We start from the raw sequence: 17884 nt of genomic DNA, 5'->3' as shown, positions 1-17884 counted from the left end.
CCTGGTTTCCAGCTCCCTGGTTTCCGCGCCTCCCTGGTTTCCTGGGAGAGGGCTGCTGAATTCTCCCAGGAGCATTGGGGCCAGGCTGCTCAAGTGCCATGGGTCCTTCACTCTTTCCCGTGCCTTCTCTGTACCTCTCAGGTTGTTTTCACCATCACAAATGAGACCCAGAAGTTCCATGTGCCCTTGCTGCTGAGTCCCTGGTCCTACACCACCTACCGAGGGAGCTAGAGCCGAGTCTGGTGAGGGCCCATCTGCCCCTTCCCTCCCTCTGGCTGAACTTACCCTCTGTTGGGGAACAACAGCGGGACTTCCTGCTCATTGTGGGGCACCCACTTCCTGGGGAGGTTCTGGCCTTCCTGGAGTTTCCCAGTGGGCAGCTGTGACTCAGGTTTCAATAAAGTCAGTGCCAGCACCATCAAAGCCACTCCATTCACTGGGAAGAGAGTGAGAGGCAGGCAGAGCACCACTGGCATGCCCCGGCCCCAGGGCAGCGAGCGGCCCTCAGGGAAGGTGCTGTCCCATAGTGGGAGGCAGGACTTGGGGGGAGCAGGTGAAGGCACAGGCTGGATATGCACCCAGGGAAGGTCACAGATGGGGACATTGCAGTGAAGGCCCTGCAGGTGGTTCTCCGGAGCCAGGCAAGAGATAGCAAGGACATGGGGGAAAGCCTTCATTTGTTGATGATAAAACATAAAAAAAAGAACTTGCTGTGTGTGAAAGGGGGTGTCATCCAGTGAGTGGTCCCAGGCTGGTGTGGCCCATGGCCCACAGCAGGGTGGCTATGTTGGGGTGCCCACGAGTCCTGCGGGGCCCTGGCCCAGTATCTGCCCAATCACAGCGGTCTCCAGGGGCTTGAAGCCCACATTGTCCAGAGGGATCCCGAAGGCCAGCAGCTTTGCCTCATACGTGCGCAGCAGGTCGTTGTGGGCCTGTGGGGATGGAGCAGCATCAGGGGAAGAGAAAGGGTCCACCCGGGCCTGGCCATGTGGCTGACACACTCAGGCCAACCCAGGGCTAAGTTCAGCTCCATGGAGGGGCAGACAGTGCAGGCAGGGTGGACACCATAGTGTGAAAGGATAAAGCCAATGTCTATCAGTTGTTTACTGTGGTAGACCCAGCACCAAGCACCTTAGCTCTGGACACCCATAATGGGGAGATGCCATTATTATTCCTACTTCCCATGGGGAGACTGAGACAGAGGCTAGGGATGCAGAGCAGAACGTGGTCTGAGTGGGCTCTGGCTCCTGGCCAGATGTTTCTCATTCAGGTTCTTCACACCCTCCCTGCCCTTGTTAAATGGCATCTATTCTCTGCCCTGGTGGGCACAGCACCCTCTGACTCCCTGAAAACTCTGCATCTTCAGGGACACCCCCTACCCATCTCAGGAGAGACATGACCTGAGCAACAGTTGTGCCCCAGACCACATGGCAAGCCCATGTACCCTCAGCTGTGCCTGTACTCTCACATGGGGAGCGATGCCTGCCTTGCCAGACAAGGTATAAAGTGGGAATAGATGGTGTCCTCTGAGACCAGGCGCTGAGGGGTGGCTGAGGGAGGGGCTTGGGGCACATCCTACCTTGCAGACCCGGGCCAGCTCATACTGCAGGTCCTTAATGGTATTGTTCTTTGATTCCAGGACATCCTGAGGAGAGAGAGGCAAGTGTTAGTTTGAGACCCGTCTTTTGTCTGAGGCAGACAGGGGTGGTGGTCTGGGGGCTCCAGAAGGGTCCTCAGAAGTCCAAAGAATGACAGCCTCATTTGATCAAGGTGCATATCCACACAGGTGTGTCTACAGGAAAAGGTCTCTAAAGGTCGAGAGAAAATAGCAAAAGAAAGGGAGAAGCAAGAGCCACCCTTGTACCTGTACTTCATTAAAGAAACACTCTCGACCCACAGGAAAAGACGACAAGACTGGAGGGGTGGGTAACACACACATCGCACCACGGAGACTGGTCACTAAACACCATTCATATATTATCTAAGTTTTTCAAACCATGTGAATGGATTATCCCACTTTTTTTTTTTTTGGAGTAAGAGTCTCACTCTGTCACCCAGGCTGGAGTGCAGTGGCATGCTCACAGCCACCACAGCTTCAACCTGCTGGGCTCAGGCGATCCTTCCGCCTCAACCTTCCAAGTAGCCAAAATACAGGCACGCCCTACCATGCCTGGCTTATTTATTTATTCGCTTATTGTAGAGATGAGGTCTTACCAAATTGCCCAGGCTGGTCTCAAACCTCTGAGCGCAGGCAATCCTCTTGCCTTGGCCTCCCAAAGTGCTGGGATTATGGGTTTGAGCCACCGCGCCTGGTCCATTCCACTTTTTTAGTGGGGGGAAAAAAATCTGTGTAACTTAAAACTTCACCAGTGTTGGCCCCACCCAGATGTCATGGGCATGGGTCTCCCTACACAGCCAGGCTGCTGGGCCTCCCACCTGAGGAGCATTACTGGCCCCGGCCTGGCACCAGAGCCCCCTGCTGCCCACTGATCGTGGTCCAAGCCCTCACCTGCCCAGTTTGTGAAGAGCGCCCCTGCAGAGCCTTCCCTCACTTCCCTGGAAGGTTCCTCTCCCCTAAGTCAGGATGACAACAACACAGAAGGGCAGGGGCTGACCCACATTTAGTGCCATCTGCCCCCAGCATGTGGGCGCTGCTACAGTGAACTTCATGGGCTAGGACTGCTTTTTATCACCTCACCACAGTCACGTGGCAGCCAAGGGCCTGGTCCAGCTCTGAGCCAGCTCCCTTCACCTTCCAACAGCAGACCTCCCTTCCTCACCTGTCTGTGCTCAGGAGGACCAGCCCAGCCCTGGGGACAGGAGCCCCGGGATGAACAAAGATGAGCCTCCAATCCCAGGGCCACCGTGCCACTGGCCCAGACAAGCCCCACCCATGTGGTACCACCACCTCAGAGCCAGCCTATCCAGTGTGCCAGAGGCTCCAAAGGTACCGCCACCCACTGGGCCAGAACTCACTGCTCCCCATGAGGGCTCCCAGGGGCAAACATCTAGTCTCCTCAGCCAGAGAACCAAAGGCACACCTTCACCTCAGCCCTTCCCAGCCCTTTCCTCAATCAGCGATAAGTCTTGTCAACTCGGCCTCCTGACGGTTCTCAAACCCTCTGCTCCTCTCCGTCCTACACTAGCCCCTGTCTGTCCCCTCCAGCCCTGTGTTCCCCATCTACAGCAAAGTGGGCTCTCTCTGGTCCAGTTCTTCCTGCCTAGAACTGTCCATGGTTCCCAGCTAACCCTAAACTCATAAGCATGGCTGATAGGTCTTTCAAAATCATCCCTCAGCCTCAGCCCTGCATCTCCCAACACCTGGGTGCCCCCAGGACAGGGCAGCGAGGGGCTCACTATGTCCAGTGCTGCAGGACTTGGCTGGAGGACAGGCGGACAAGGGTGGGTGAACGGGCAGAGGAACAAGCCAGGGTGGAGTGTTTCAAACAGAGATGAGGCATTTTGAACAAAGTGAATCCTTGGCCTGGAGTCAGTGGTGAGCAGAAGCATTTGTGTTCAACTGAACCTTAAAAAATGCTGCTTGTGGCCAGGCCCAGTAGCTCATGCCTATAAGGCTTTGGAAGGCGGAGGCAGGAGGATTGCTTGAGCCCAGGAGTTTAAGGCCTAGGCAACATAGTGAGACCTTGTATCTACAAAAAATAAAAACAATTAGCCAGACATGGTGACATGTGCCTGTAATCCCAGCTACTTGGGACACTGAGGCAGATCACTTGAGCCCAGGAGGAAGAGGCTGCTGTGAGCCATGAGCATACCACTGCATTTCAGTCTGCATAACAGAGTGAGACCCCAACCCCCCCCCCAAAAAAATGCTGTTTGTGATACTTCTCAGGATACAAAACACTTCCATAGACAGCGAGGAAGCCTCAAGTCTGGGGCCCAGACATCTGTTTTGCTGAAGGACAGTCCAGCACAAATAGCAGAGACAGACAGGTGCTCCATGGCCCTGCAGGACTCTATTGCTAGGACAAGCCAGCCTCCCTTCGCCTGTTGGTAGGGGCTTCGCAACCAGCTGTTTTGAGTTCAGGGGCAGCAGCGTTTATCTCCAGGGAGCCACAGGCCTGGCAGCTACTGGTTATCCCAGCTGGCTGGGATTACTGTGCCAGCCAAAGACCTCTTTGTGCTGTGTCCTCTTTGTCCTGTGACTCCCCCAGCCAGGTGCAGGGAGCACAGAAGCTGGACACAGGTAAGAGACCACCTATGAGGTTCTGTCAGAGGCGTCAGTATCCTGATACTTCCGCTGATCCTGCATCTTCTGTCTCCCAGTGGGCTGTGGGGCTGAGACCTCGTCTGCTTTATTTACTGCTGTTCCGCCCACACAGACAGTCCTAGCAGAGCAGCACCTTAAGTAACTGTGGACAATGGTCTGGACTCTGCTCAGACCTCACACCCCCTCACACCCACAAAGGCTGGTAAGGGACCCAGACTCACACAACTCTACACTCTCCCCATCGCAACTGTCCATGTCCTAAACCAGCACATCTGGAGGTCTTCAAGTGCTGTCTCTGTCCCAGCACAGCAGTGTTACACGAGGCTGAAAGCCCAGAAAATGTAACCGTCCCCAAGCTTGTGTCGGGTCTGTCATCCCAACTTTGAGGAGCTCAGGCCCAACACAGTCTACTCCCAAGTCTATTCTCATGCTGAGATGACACTACTGGAGCCTGATGTGCTCAATGAATCAGGTCTGAAATGGGTAGAGGCTCAGAGGTTAGTAGGAGCCATGAGGTTACGGAGGGACTGGGCAAGACCCAAGAGAGATTTGTGCAAAACTGATGAGAGGAAACTACTGGTGCAGAAGACCAAGAGGTATGCCTGCCTGCAACACTTTCCCCCAGCTCTGCTCTCAGGCTATGGGGAACCATGACTGCCCCCCTCCCATGCTTAATCAAGGGAGCATAGTGCAGAGCCAAAGGGTTCCACCACAGGAACGAGGATGCCCACTGAGGGCAGGAGCCTGTCCAGGGCCTACCTCGAGCTTGCGGGACACCAGTGTCAGGGCTGCGGGGTCCAGGTTTGAGGCTGCCAGCACCTCGTTGAACTGCACTTCCTTCTTCTCCACGGCGTTGCTCAGTGCCTGTAGCTTGCGCTCCAGCACCAGGTTCTTGAAGCCCGTCTTCTGCTGCACCTCTTGGATGGCCGCAGTGAACTTCTGGTAGAGCTCATCCCGCTCCTGCTGCACCTGCAGGGATGACTCTGGGTAAGCAATGAGGCCCTTAACTGGGGACATCTCACAGCAGAGAAGGAGCCTCCCATCTGGGCCCCTGCCTGGAACATGCTGCTTCTATATAAGGGTGACGTTCCACTAATGCCCACACTCAACAGGCATGTGGGGCTATATGTTGTTCACACTGCCTGTACCCATGAGCACACAGACTATGTGTGTTGTCCACACTACCCACACTCATGAGCATATAGGGTCTGTGTGTTGTCTACATTGCTCACGCCCATGAGCACATGAGGCCTGTGTGTCATCCACGTTGCCTGCACCCACAAGCATGTGGGGCCTATATGTTGTCCACACTGCCTGCGCCCATGAGCATGGGGGGTCTGTGTATCATCCATGCTGTCTGCACCCATGAGCATGTAGGACCTGTCATCCACACTGCCCGCACCCATGAACACATGGGGCCTGTATGTCATCCACATTGCCTGAGCCCATGATCACGTGGGGCGTGTTGTCCACACTGCCTGCACACATGATCACATGGGGCCTGTGTGTCATCCACGCTGTCTGCACCCGTGAGCATGGATGGGGTCTGTCATCCATGCTGCTTACACCCATGAGGACATGGAGTCTGCGTGTTGTCCACGCTGCCTGTACCTGTGAGCACGTGCAGTCTGTGTGCCATCCATACTGCCTGTGCCTGAGAGCACATGGGATCTGTCGTCCATACTGCCTACACCTATCAGCACATGGGGCCTGTGTGTCATCCATGCTGCCTGCACCCATGAGCATGTGGGGCCTGTGTGTCATCCATGCTGCCTGCACCTGTGAGCACGTGGGGTCTGTGTGTTGTCCACACTGACTAAACCTATGAGCATCACATCAGCAAAGATTTAATTTGGAAGGTCTGATGCAGGCCAGGAAGAAGTGTATATGACCCATAGGCTCCCAAACAGGGGTGCAATCAGAACAGCTCTCGGGAAAGACGCTCTCAGAACTGAACACAGACCCCTCAGACCCAGTAATTCAACTGTTAGAATTGGCTTTCCTAAAAAGCATTTCACACAGTTGCACAAAGATGAACTTAAAAGGATTGGGGCAGCAATGCTTATAATAGCAAAGGGCTGGAAAGAGAAAGGAGCCAGCTAAATAAATGATGGAACATTCACGTGATGGAGTACCACGTGGCTATTGAAGGGAAGAGGCCGCTTTATATGTGTGACCAAATACACTGAAATTAAAAGATAAGTTGCACTTATAGTGTGATCCCATTTTTGTGAGCACGAAGTCATATCCACAGCAGACCATGCAGGAGGAAGTATGGAAGGAAATCCACCTCGTGTGAGGACCAGCACTGAGCAGCAGGGAGACTCACCTTTACTTATACACCTGAGGACCTCATGGCCTTTTGTTTTTTTTGAGTCGGAGTCATTCTATCACCCAGGCTGGAGTGCAGTGGCACACTCACGGCCACCGCAGCATCTACCTCCTGGACTCAGGCGATTCTTCCGCCTCAACCACAGGTGTGTGCTACCACTCCTGGCTAATATTTTAATTTATTGTAGAGACGAGGTCTTGCCAAGTTGCCCAAGCCGATCTCGAATCCCTGGGCTCAGGCAATCCTCTCACCTCAGCCTCCCAAAGTGCTGGGATTACAAGTGCAAACCACTGCACCCAGCTCAATGACCTCTTTACAATGAATATGTAATAGGTTAGTACATAGAAACATACACATATAGATGAAAAGGTAGCTACTGCAAGGGGCCAGGCCACCTCCACATGTTTTGAGAAATGAGTTCCTGAGGAGACAGAAGTATGTGTGGTCCACTATCCACAAGACCTCAGGCCTTCAACAAAACATGTCAATGGTTTTGCCTCATAAAAGCTATGTGGAATGAGAAGTGGGGAACAGGACCTCCAGCTTCTGAACCTAAAAACCTAGCTGGGTCTCAACACCTCCTGAAGCTGTTCACAGGCCGAGGCCACAAGGAGAGCCCATCTCTGGCTGCAAGGCCAGCGTGGTGCTCACTCACCTTGATGAACTGCTGCTCCAGCACTTCATGCTCCCACCGCAGGTCTCTGAGCTCTTTCTCAGAGACTTTCAAACGTGCTTTTGTGCACTGGAGAGAAAACAGGGAGTGAGGATAGAAAGTATTCAGGATTCATAGGCATTCATGTAACATAGGCTCCTGGGAGCCGGCAAGGCCCAAAATAATGGCCAGGAAGATCTGGCTTGAAGAGCAAGCAGCCGAGCCCTACCAGGGCAGGCAAACAGGAGATGGTGAGAGATCAGGGCTTCATCTCTAGAGTGGACTGACTCCACTGGGGCCTCGGGCATCTCCCAGTGCTCCTCCCCTCCTGAGCTCAGGCCCACGTGTGCCAAGGAGGCAGATGAATCCAGCAGGAAACTCACAACTAGGATGTGCTTGTCTCGTTCATAGTTCCCGAGTTGCCTCTGCATCTCATTCATCTGGTCCCGAGCCTTCTGGAGAGGTTCTGCCAGGCGCTTGTTCTGCATGGACACTTCTGCCATCTCCTTCTCCAGGTGATCTTCCTTCTTCCGCATGTCCTCCATCTGCTCCTATAGGCACAAGTACAGGTGCGGAGGGGCTTGGCAGACAGAACCAAGGGGGTCGTGGCCTCCAGGGCAGCGGCTGGGTGCTCTCCCACCTGCAGACAGGTCCTACTGGCCAGATGCATGCTGGGGCCCAGGCCTGTTCTGTGTGTTCACTGTGAAACTCCTATCACAGCCAGCCTGTGGGGGATGATGACAGCTGTCTACTCCAGCCCCACGGCAGCCACATTATGGCACCTACTGAAGTTCTAACTGAGCTTTCAAAACAGATCAGAATACATTGTATATTATTACTTACTCCTCTGCAACAGTTATGGAAATATCCTGATTGTTTTTTCTTTTCTTTTCTTTTTTTTTTTTTTTGAGTCAGAGTCTCATTCTGTTGCCCAGGCTGGAGTGCAATGCATGCTCATGGCTACCACAGCCTTGACCTGTTGAGCTCAGGTGATCCTTCTGCCTCAGCCTTCCAAGTAGCCAGAACCACAGGCATGCACCACCATGCCTGGCTAATTTTTTTATTTTTATTGTAGAGACAAGGCCTCACCAAGTTGCCCAGACTAGTCTTGAACCCGTGGGCTCAGGCCATCCTTTAGCCTCAGTCTCCCAAAGTGCTGGGATTATAGGTGTGAGCCACCACTCCCGGCTGATTGTTTTCAATAAAGGGGTAGATAGGTTAAATTGTTGATGAATTTCAATAAAGGACAGCAAAGGGCACTGTCACATGTTCTTACAAAAGGGGTGCTGGGTCTGATAGGGTTGAGAGCTGGGGTCTGGATCCCCTGGGCTCTATGCCCCCACATTCTAGGACAGGAAAGGGTGTTTCCCCAGCTCGGCCCACATGCAGCACCTTGAGGGAGTTGATGAGGGCCAGGTTGTTGAGGGTGATATCATTGTAGTAGTTCTTGATGTCGGTGAAGGCCTCCTCATGACGCTGCATCAGCGTGTTGATCTGGCCGTTCTTTCTCTCTTCTACTTCATGGAGCTCAGTCTTTCTCTGCAGGTCGAGCTCGTCCCTCAGCATCTTCATCTTCTTATCATACTTGGCCTCAATTTCTGAAAGGCAGCAACAAACACAGCAGTTTAGCAGAGGAAGAAGAGGCACTTTTGGCTACAAGAATAGTTGGAGCGGTGGCTTAAGCCTGTAATCCCAGCACTTTGGGAAGCCAAGGCGAGAAGAATGCCTGAGCCCAGGGGTTCATCAAGACCAACCTGAACAACTTGGTGAGACCTCATCTCTACAATATCAAAAAATTAGTCAGGCATGGTAGCACATGCTTATAGTTCCAGAAGGATCACCTGAGCCCAGCAGGTCAACGCTGGGATGGCCTGAGTGAACCACTACACTCCAGTCTAGGTGACATAGTGAGATTCTGATTCAAAAAAAAAGAATAGATGGAACCCGTAAACAGGGCCCAAGAATACCAATCATGGTCAGAACAAAGGCTGTGCAAACAAGCTCTGCCAGAGAACAGGGTGGATTAGGAGGAGTGTTTTCTGCTGATGCTCCCAAATGCATATTCATCATGCCACTGTTGACCTGCCTTTGCCAGTGACAGGCATTGCTAATCAATTCCTGCACTGGGGCTCCCAAAAGCTGAATGTCAGCTAATTCCAGTGGGCACTAACTTTGGTCTGTGTGGTCATCCAGCCACAGACTACAGGACTTTATTAGTAAACCAGACAGACTTCTGAAACTGAAGGCTTCTCAGGCCAGGAGCCATGGAGAAGACTATTCTAAGAATGCTGCCCACAACACTGAATAACTACCACCTGCTGTTAACTACTGATTTTAGCCAGGAGTGGGAAAGTGTGTGGTAATCACAGCCTCCCAAACTCACATGGAAACAAGTTGTTCTGGGATTCTGAGTGGGTCCACTGGCTGTGGAAACATCCATGTTCTCTGCATGCTTGGCCTGTTTAATCTTGTTCATGTGCCCTGAGTTAATAAACTCTGGAGGTAAATCCTCCTCTGATAGGAGGGGTCTCTGGGGCTATCCTACACAATAAGCATGTGGGAAGCTGACCTCGAACTTGCCTCTCGAAGTCATTCCGCATCTTGGTGATCTCCTCGGTGTGTTTCTGCAAAGGTGGAAGGAGGCTGTTACCACATAGCCAGACACAAAAGGTTGACCCTGCTCTTCACCCCTGTGAAAAATGCAGCTCAGTAGACCGTGTGTTGCTGCTGATAGCTGCTGGGTTCCCCTCACCTCCAAATTTATGGAATAAGCCCAGAATAACATAGTTTTGGTAACCTCCACATTTCCTAACTCGCTTTCATCCACTAAAGTCAACTCAGAGCTTGACAGAACAGCCACAGATATTGTGAGCACTGAACATGGCATATCGGGTGGCAATGAGTGCCATAGAAAGAGCAAAGTGGGAAAAGTCGAGGACTCTTTTCTACAAGGGTCCTGGGAGGAGGAGGTAACCAGGCTGGGGGAAGGGATGGACCAGTGGGAAGACTCAGAGGAGCAAGCAACCCTCCCATAGACTAGAGTGCACAGCCATATCTACACATAACTGTGGGCTCTTCCCAGACACCAAATACAGCTCCTAACCTGCTTCACTGTTGCTTAAAGCAGCATTTTAAAATTATTTTAATAAAAAAGTCATTATAGTTAAAATTGTGAGTTAAAAAATGTAAATTAGCTTTACAGCAGTATTTTTACCCAATGGAGAACTCTGATCACATCACAAGACCATATCCAGGCCTCTGGATAAGCAGATCTCACATCACTGAATTCATCTGAAATCAGCCATCTGTGGTTCCCAGAAAAGACCAAACAATTTAGGAGGGCTCAAGACTTCAGTACCCTCATGCTTTGCCACCAAGTCTGCAATGTCACTGAGGTTCTTCCAGATTCAGTTACGGCTGGGCTGCTTCCAGGCATGAGGTAAATGTGTTGAGTCTCCTCAACCCAGTAGCCAGGAAAGACCTTTGAACTCAAGTCAGACACATCCCTCCACTGTCTAGATTCTCAGAGGGCACCCTGACTCACCCAGGGTCAAAGTCCCATCTTCACCATGACTTCTGGAGCACCTAGCTCCTGGTGTCATTACTCTGTGCTTTTCTGGACCTTCCCACTTGCCCATCCCTTCCCCCAGCCTGGTCACTTCCTCCTGCCAAAACTCTTATAGAAAAGCATCTCCTACCTTTCCCACTTGGCTCTTTCTATAGCACTCATCCCCACCTGATACACGTGTGTATCTGACACATCTGTCTTCTATCTCACCTGTGGTCTCTTCTTTCAACCCCTTCCAGGCAGGGGTTTTGTCAGAGGACAGATCAGGATCTGGCACCTAATGGGCACTCAGCAAATGAACTTCAGTCACCCCCAGAGCCCCAGCCTCCCTCTGAAAGGCTCAATCCCAGCCTCAAAAGTAAAAATGAGCCCAGATTGTGTGACAAACTGCCATGACTACCCAGGAGCTGGCACGCTGGACATTTCCATGGTTGGTTTGCATTCTTTCTAAATGCATCTACTGCCATTTCCCAGGAATACTATGTGAGTGTCAGGTGTTGGCAGAACATGGAGATGATCCTGAGCTGGACTGTACTTTGGGGAAGTCAATTTGTTGCTCAGATCTGAATTCTGCACTTGGCCCCAAAATCAGGTTTGTTTAGATGTATGCTTTTTTCCTTGTAACATATCAATTAATTGCAAAAATGTAGGAGGTTTTACACAAAAATATGAATTCCCAATTGCTGTTGAATATTCGGGAGTTCAGGCACATTTGGCTCGCTGTCCCTAGCAGTCCACCAACCCCCAGGTGCCTGCCCTCATACCTACCAGCCGAAGGTTCTTCACCACCACCTCACTGGCCAGTTCCTGCTCCTTGAGCTCCACTTTCAGTGCCCGCATGTCCTGGCGTAGCATGCTCTCCTGTGTACAGTGCTCCTTCTGCACCAGCTTCATGGCCACGGTGCCCTCAGCCTTCATTTCCGTCAGGTTATTCTGGTGCTCATACAGCAGGTGCTTCACCTTCTGCTTGTACACCTGCAGGGCAGGGGGAGCACCACCTGCTCACCTGCATGCACATACCTGTACATGCCTGTACACCCAAGGCACAGAGCAGGACACCAAGCTGGGAGGCACATCCCCAGCTCACATGGTATTAAGTAGCAGGGCTGGGTGGCAAAGAGACCAGCCTGCCCCCAGAGCCTGTGCTGCATTTCAAACTCTCAGGACCTGCAGAGTCTCTCTTCTGCCACTGGAGGGATGAAATGTCTCTCCCTCAGCCTCTTTTATTAAAAACACCTTCCTGGCCAGGCACAGTGGCTCACACCAATAATCCCAGCACTTTGGAAGGCCGAGGTGAGAGGACTGCCTGAGCCCACGGGTTCGAGACCAGCCTGGGCAACTTGGTGAGACCTCGTCTCTACAATAAATCAAAAAATTAGCCAGGCGTGGTAGCACATGCCTGTAGTTCCAGCTACTGGGAAGGCTGAGGCGGAAGGGTTACCTGAGCCCAGCAGGTCGAGGCTGTAGTGGCTGTGAATGTGCCACTGCACTGCAGCCTGGGCAACTTAGTGAGACCCCAACTCAAAAACAAAAAACAGTTTCCTATTCCAACATAAGGATACAAGGAGAAAATGGGCCATCCTTACCCCATGTATGGTCCAGCTCTGAGCTGTGTGGTGATCCGTTGGGTATAGGTGGGCCAGCCCACTCACCTTGATCTCCACCTGGTGCCTCTCCTCGGCCTCCTCCATCTCCCGGTCTTTGTTCCGCAGCTCAGCCTTCTTCTCCTCCAGCTGTCTCCGTGTGATCTCCCAGAAGGTGTGGATCTTGTCCCGCTCCAGCTGGAAGTAGTTGCGCTCCTCCCGCTCACGGTCCAGCTCCTCCCGGATACGGCCGACATGCTCCTCCACCTGGCCAGGCGCAGTAGGTCAAGTGAGGCCTTGAGTGGAGGGCCCACCACAGCAAGGGGTGTGTGGACAGAAAAAGGTAAGGAAGAAAGAGGGAGGGCCCACTCTCACCTAAAAATGAAGAAGAGCTAAAAGTATAAAATTAACATATGATATATGTCATTTCATCCATTCCTGGGAATTTATACTAAAGAAATTTCTCAAAAGAAACATAAGAGCTGGGCTCGGTGGCTCAGCCTGTAATCCCGCGCCTTTGGGAGGCTGAGGTGAGTGGATTGCCTGAGCCTGCGGGTTCGAGACCCGCCTGGGCAGCGAGACCTCATCTCTAAAATAAATTAAAAAAAAAAATCAGCCGGGCGTGGTAGCGCATGCCTGTAATTCCGGCTACTCGGAAGGCTGAGGCAGAAGGATCACCAGAGCCCAGCAGGTCAAGGCTGCGGTGGCCGGGAGCGGCCACTGCACACTCCAGTCTGGGCAACAGAGTGAGACTCCAACTCAAAAAAATAAAAAATTAAAATAAAAAAATAAAGATACAATGTTAAGCAAAAAATATACAAAACCAGTATATTTTCTAACACTTAAGAGGGTTGAATCACAAATCTGCAAATAGGTTTAAAAAAGAAGCACAGGCTGCCAGGGCTCCTGGAATCTCATTTCCCTTAAGAATCAGTTATCTTCTGGGCATAGCCCCAGGCCACTTACTGTAAAGTTCCCCATTTCCCAAAGGGAAACCAATTTCTCACTTCAAGAGAGGCAAGACAACAACCTAAGAGGGGCTGCAAGGGGGTCCGGTGATCCTTCCACCTCAGCCTTCCAAGCAGCTGGAACTACAGGCGCTCGCTACTACGCCCAGCTAATTTTTTGATTTATTGTAGAGATGAGGTCTCACCAAGTTGCCCAGGCGGGTCTCGAACCCTCAGGCTCAGGCAGTCCACTCACCTCAGCCTCCCAAAGGTGCGGGATTACAGGCTGAGCCACCGAGCCCGGCTTAGATTTCTTATAAATCCCTACATGTCTAGCTTCTTTTGAAAAATCAGAAAACAAACAGCACTGGAGTATACTGCTCAACAGGCAGCTACCAGTGAACCAACTAATCATTTTCCACAGTAGAGCACAAGTGTCCAAGTCACCCCGCCTTACCCTCCCGCCTGCACTCTGAAAGCTTCCAAGACTGTGCCTGAGTGGGCCATGTGCCCTGGTGAGGCTTTGCTTTGCCGACTGTACATGAATTATGACCACAGCATGCCAACATCTGTCTCCACAGCAATGGGAAGGTAACGGGGAACCCAGAAACAGCTCAAATGTTGGGACAATACGATATTCAATCCATTATCTACCCAGTGATCTTTCCAACACACAAACCAGATCCCACCACCCCTCTGTTTAACCACTGGCTGAAAATGTCAGCGGTTTTCCTGCATGTAAAATAAAGTCTTTTTTTAAACCATTGTTCAAGGGTTTCCATCCACCTCCAACTTCAGCTCATATGACTGACTCTTTTTAGTCTCCTTCATATGTATTTTTTATCTTAAAACTACCAAAAGAAAGTAAGATTTGTTAACAACACTCAAGTTGACACAGCACCCTCAGGTCCTGTGTTAGATGCTCCTGGAGCAGTTGCCGTCAGTGTGGAGGACAGAGATCCACTATGCTTGCCAGGAGGTGCTGTATCTAGGAGTCTTTTTTTTTTTTGGAGTCAAGAATCTCACTCTGCCACCCACACTGGAGTGAGTGACATACTCATGGCCACTGCAGCCTTGACCTGATTGGCTTAAGTGATCCTCCTGCTTCAGCCTTCCAAGTAGCTATAACTACAGGTGTGCACCACCATATCCAGCTATTTTTTTTAATTTGTTTATTGTAGAAACGAGGTCTCGCCAAGTTGCCCAGGCTGGTCTGGAACCCATGGGCTCAGGCAATCCTCTCACCTCAGTCTCCCAAAGTGCTGGGATTACAGGTGTGAGCTACCACAGATGACTCCTAAGGAGCTTTTTAAGTAAAATTTTACTTTTACTTATTTATTTAGAGTAGGAGTCTCACTCCGTCACCCAAGCTGGAGTGCAGTGGCATGCTCATGGCCACCTCAGCATTGACCCGCTGGGCTCTGGCGATCCTTCTGCCTCAGCCTTCCAAGTAGCCAGAACTACAGGCACATGCTACCACGCTCGGCTAATTTTTTATTTTTTTGTTGTAAAGATGAGGCCTCACCAAGTTGCCCGGGCTGGTCTCAAACCACGGGCTCAGGCAATCCATTCACCTTAGCCTCCCAAAGTGCTAGAATTACAGGTTGAGCCACCAAGCCCAGCCCAAGTAAAATATTAATTATATAATTATATTCTCTATCCCTTAACAAGTAGTTTTTAAAAATTCTTACAAATAAACTATAAAAAATCAGTTCCTCCCTAAAACAAGCACAGGCAACAAGGACAAGGCACCCCTGATGATGTTACTCCTTGTTGGAACTTTTATCAAAAACAATGAATGACTAATCACATAGATATATGATTTTAAGTAAATCATCTTCTTTTTAAAAACTTCCTTTCTGCCGGGCATGGTGGCTCACACCTGTAATCCCAGCATTTTGGGAGGGCCAGGTGAGAGGACTGCCTGAGCCCAGGGGTTCAAGACCAGCCTGGGCAACTTGGCGAGACCTCATCTCTACAATAAATCAAAAATTAGCCAGGCAAGGTGGCACGTGCCTGTTGTCCCAGCTACTTGGAAGATTGAGGCGGAAGGATCACCTGAGCCCAGCAGATGGAGTCTGCAGTGGCCATGAGCATGCCACCACACTCCAGCCTGGGTGAGAGAGTTAGAATCTGATGGAAAAAAAAAAAAAATGTTAAAAAAAATCTTCCTTTCTGATATGTGTAATGATAAATACAATAAAGCAGAATGCTACATATGGATGTTCTGTGATAACAGCTCTGTACACGTTAGGTACATAAAAGGACAGGATTGAAAAGGAATACAGAAAATGGTAAAAATAGCTTTATATCAGAAAAACATTTCCTTCCAAATTCCTACCAACCTATTAAAAAGTGCTTTAATGTGGCTGTATTGTCTTCTTAAGAACACATAATGCTTTTGAAAGCTTTGTAGCTGACAGGATTGATGGACCATGGAGTGGGAGCCAATTCTGGCTTGGACAGAACTGACATGTGGGCCTACACCGAAGGGAGAGACAGACAGTGCCATGGTGGGAGGTTCATGCAGATGCCCGGGGACTAGGCAGCCTGCCCTACTCACCTGCTCCTTGCTCATGTCCTCTGGAGCGAGCCCATCGACAATTGGGGTGCCTTTGGCCTTGCCTTTCTTCCCTTTCTTTTTGGGGGCCTTTGATGAAAGAGATAATTGGGTGAGTAGGAGAGATTCTAACGGCTCCCCCTTCTTGGCTGGCTCTGATATGCTCCAGTACTTGTTCTGGAATCGCTCTCCCTCCTGCTCACCTGAAGCACATCACAGCCCTTAGACACACACACACACACACACACACACACACACACACACACACACACACACACATCCCATTGGTACATGTGTGGAAGCACAAAGGAGATCTCTTCCTTTCCAGAACAGAATATCTTCTCCATCTAACAAGAAGGGAGGGGGAACCATTCCACTCCACTCACCCTCTGGAATATGGCAAAGATCTCTCTGGTGCAGATGCAAAATTTACTTGGGATCAAAATGGGAGAACCCCAACACCACACTGCCAAATGTGACCATGCTGGCTACAATGCTTGGGAGTCACCTGAAAAGACCTACAAGAAATCCATAAGGGCCGGGAGAAATGCCTCTATAAAAATGATCCGTTGTGACCACTGGGGGCCTCCTTTCTTCCAAATAGAAAACACTTTCAGAGAAATCTGGCCAAGAAAGCTGGGGCAGACAGCTCCCACCGTGAGTACCCTGTGATGGTTACCAGACAGAACTGCTCATGGTGTCATGCTTGGGTTTAGCAACTTTGACAAGGCTGAGAGAACTTTCTGCCCCTACTCACTTCCCTCAGGCCTCTCAAGCAGATACCAGCTTTCCAAATCCAGGAGCGACCCTGCTTAGCTTCCCAGCCCATGGTGCATCCGGCGCCTTCACCCCCTGAAGCGCCCTGGCCAGCTTTCCAAATCCTAGCCTTCTGACTTAGAAACTCCCAACTGTCTCCAGTCCATGTGTCTGTGTATATCTACATGTCTTGATAACATTTTTTTGGTCACTAATTTCGTGTGGAAGTTTTAGAGAACACTAAGAAGAAAAAAGAAGAATCACCCATAGTCCCACAGAAGTATTTTGGTGATTTTTTCCCAGTTGGTTGTTTTTGTTTTTTGTTTTGAGTTGGAGTCTCACTCTGTCTCCCAGGCTGGAGTGCAGAGGCACACTCACAGCCACCACAGCCTCGACCTGCTGGGCTCATGCAATCCGTTCGTCTCGGCCTTCCAAGTAGCTGGAACTACAGACGCATGCCACCACGCCCAGCTAATTTTTGTGATTTGTTGCAGAGACGAGGTCTCACCAAGTTGCCCAGGTTGGTCTCGAATCCCTGGGCTCAGACAATCCTCTCGCCTCCACCTCCCAAAGTGCTGGGATTACAGGCTTGAGCCACCGTGCCCAACCCCGGTTGGTTTTTAAAAAACCCATTTTAAAAGACCCATCCACTGAAATCTCAACTCTAACGTCTAGCCCTCTTCTAATCCCTCTGCTCCAAGAAGGCCTAGAGGCCTTGGAGGAAGGTTCAGCACCCTTAGCATTTGGGACAGCAAGCGGTAGGGGCGTGGTGGGCCCAGTTGCGGCCCTTTCCAGTGAGTCATCCTCCCCACCACCCACGCTGCCCACATGCCCAGAAACAGAGGGACTGGGAATTCCTGTGTCATAAAGAGAAAGACAGGGATGGTGCACTGAGCTCCCCCTTCTCAGTGGCGCCTGTGTCCCGAGGCTGTGCCCTGAGCGCTCCACGGGCGGCGGACCTGCTTGGTGACCTGGTATTCCGGGTTCTCCATCACAGAGATAGGTGGTCCTGAGGGTACCCCCTGCACCCGACGCTCCCCCAGGGATCCGTGTGCCACGAAGCCCGGGAGGTGAAACCCTAGGCCTCAAGCACCCGAGAGGCCGAGGCTTCCACTGCACGGCCCAAACCTCCTCGACCCGACTTCCCTCTTCTGCAGCCCTGGCCTCGGGGGTTGCGACCAACCGTGTGAGCACAGGGATCTGGGACCCGGAGCTCAGGCCTCCCCATCCTGGGGTCCCAGCGTCCCCGGCCTCCCCG

At 51.3% G+C, this 17884-nt stretch overlaps 1 protein-coding gene across 1 annotated transcript in view; it reads right to left on the bottom strand.

The window, feature by feature from the left end:
* Nucleotides 1-428: 428 nt before the first annotated feature.
* Nucleotides 429-17884, bottom strand: part of GAS8 (growth arrest specific 8) — a 17795-nt gene continuing 339 nt past the window's right edge. Inside the window, exons 2-11 of the mRNA XM_008050047.1 lie at nucleotides 15874-15960; nucleotides 12433-12630; nucleotides 11549-11755; nucleotides 9782-9836; nucleotides 8605-8810; nucleotides 7596-7763; nucleotides 7216-7302; nucleotides 4988-5197; nucleotides 1580-1645; nucleotides 429-932 (exon numbers count right to left, since the gene is read on the bottom strand). Coding sequence (XP_008048238.1) covers nucleotides 783-932; nucleotides 1580-1645; nucleotides 4988-5197; nucleotides 7216-7302; nucleotides 7596-7763; nucleotides 8605-8810; nucleotides 9782-9836; nucleotides 11549-11755; nucleotides 12433-12630; nucleotides 15874-15960 — 1434 coding nt within the window. The 3' untranslated portion in view covers nucleotides 429-782. The remainder of the gene's footprint in view (nucleotides 933-1579; nucleotides 1646-4987; nucleotides 5198-7215; nucleotides 7303-7595; nucleotides 7764-8604; nucleotides 8811-9781; nucleotides 9837-11548; nucleotides 11756-12432; nucleotides 12631-15873; nucleotides 15961-17884) is intronic.

This window comes from Carlito syrichta, unplaced genomic scaffold (assembly GCF_000164805.1).
Source record: "Carlito syrichta isolate Samal-C Ts95f unplaced genomic scaffold, Tarsius_syrichta-2.0.1 Scaffold142937, whole genome shotgun sequence".
Taxonomy (NCBI): domain Eukaryota; kingdom Metazoa; phylum Chordata; class Mammalia; order Primates; family Tarsiidae; genus Carlito; species Carlito syrichta.
Note: the sequence above shows the minus strand (reverse complement) of the source record. Positions and strands in the feature narration are given on the sequence as shown.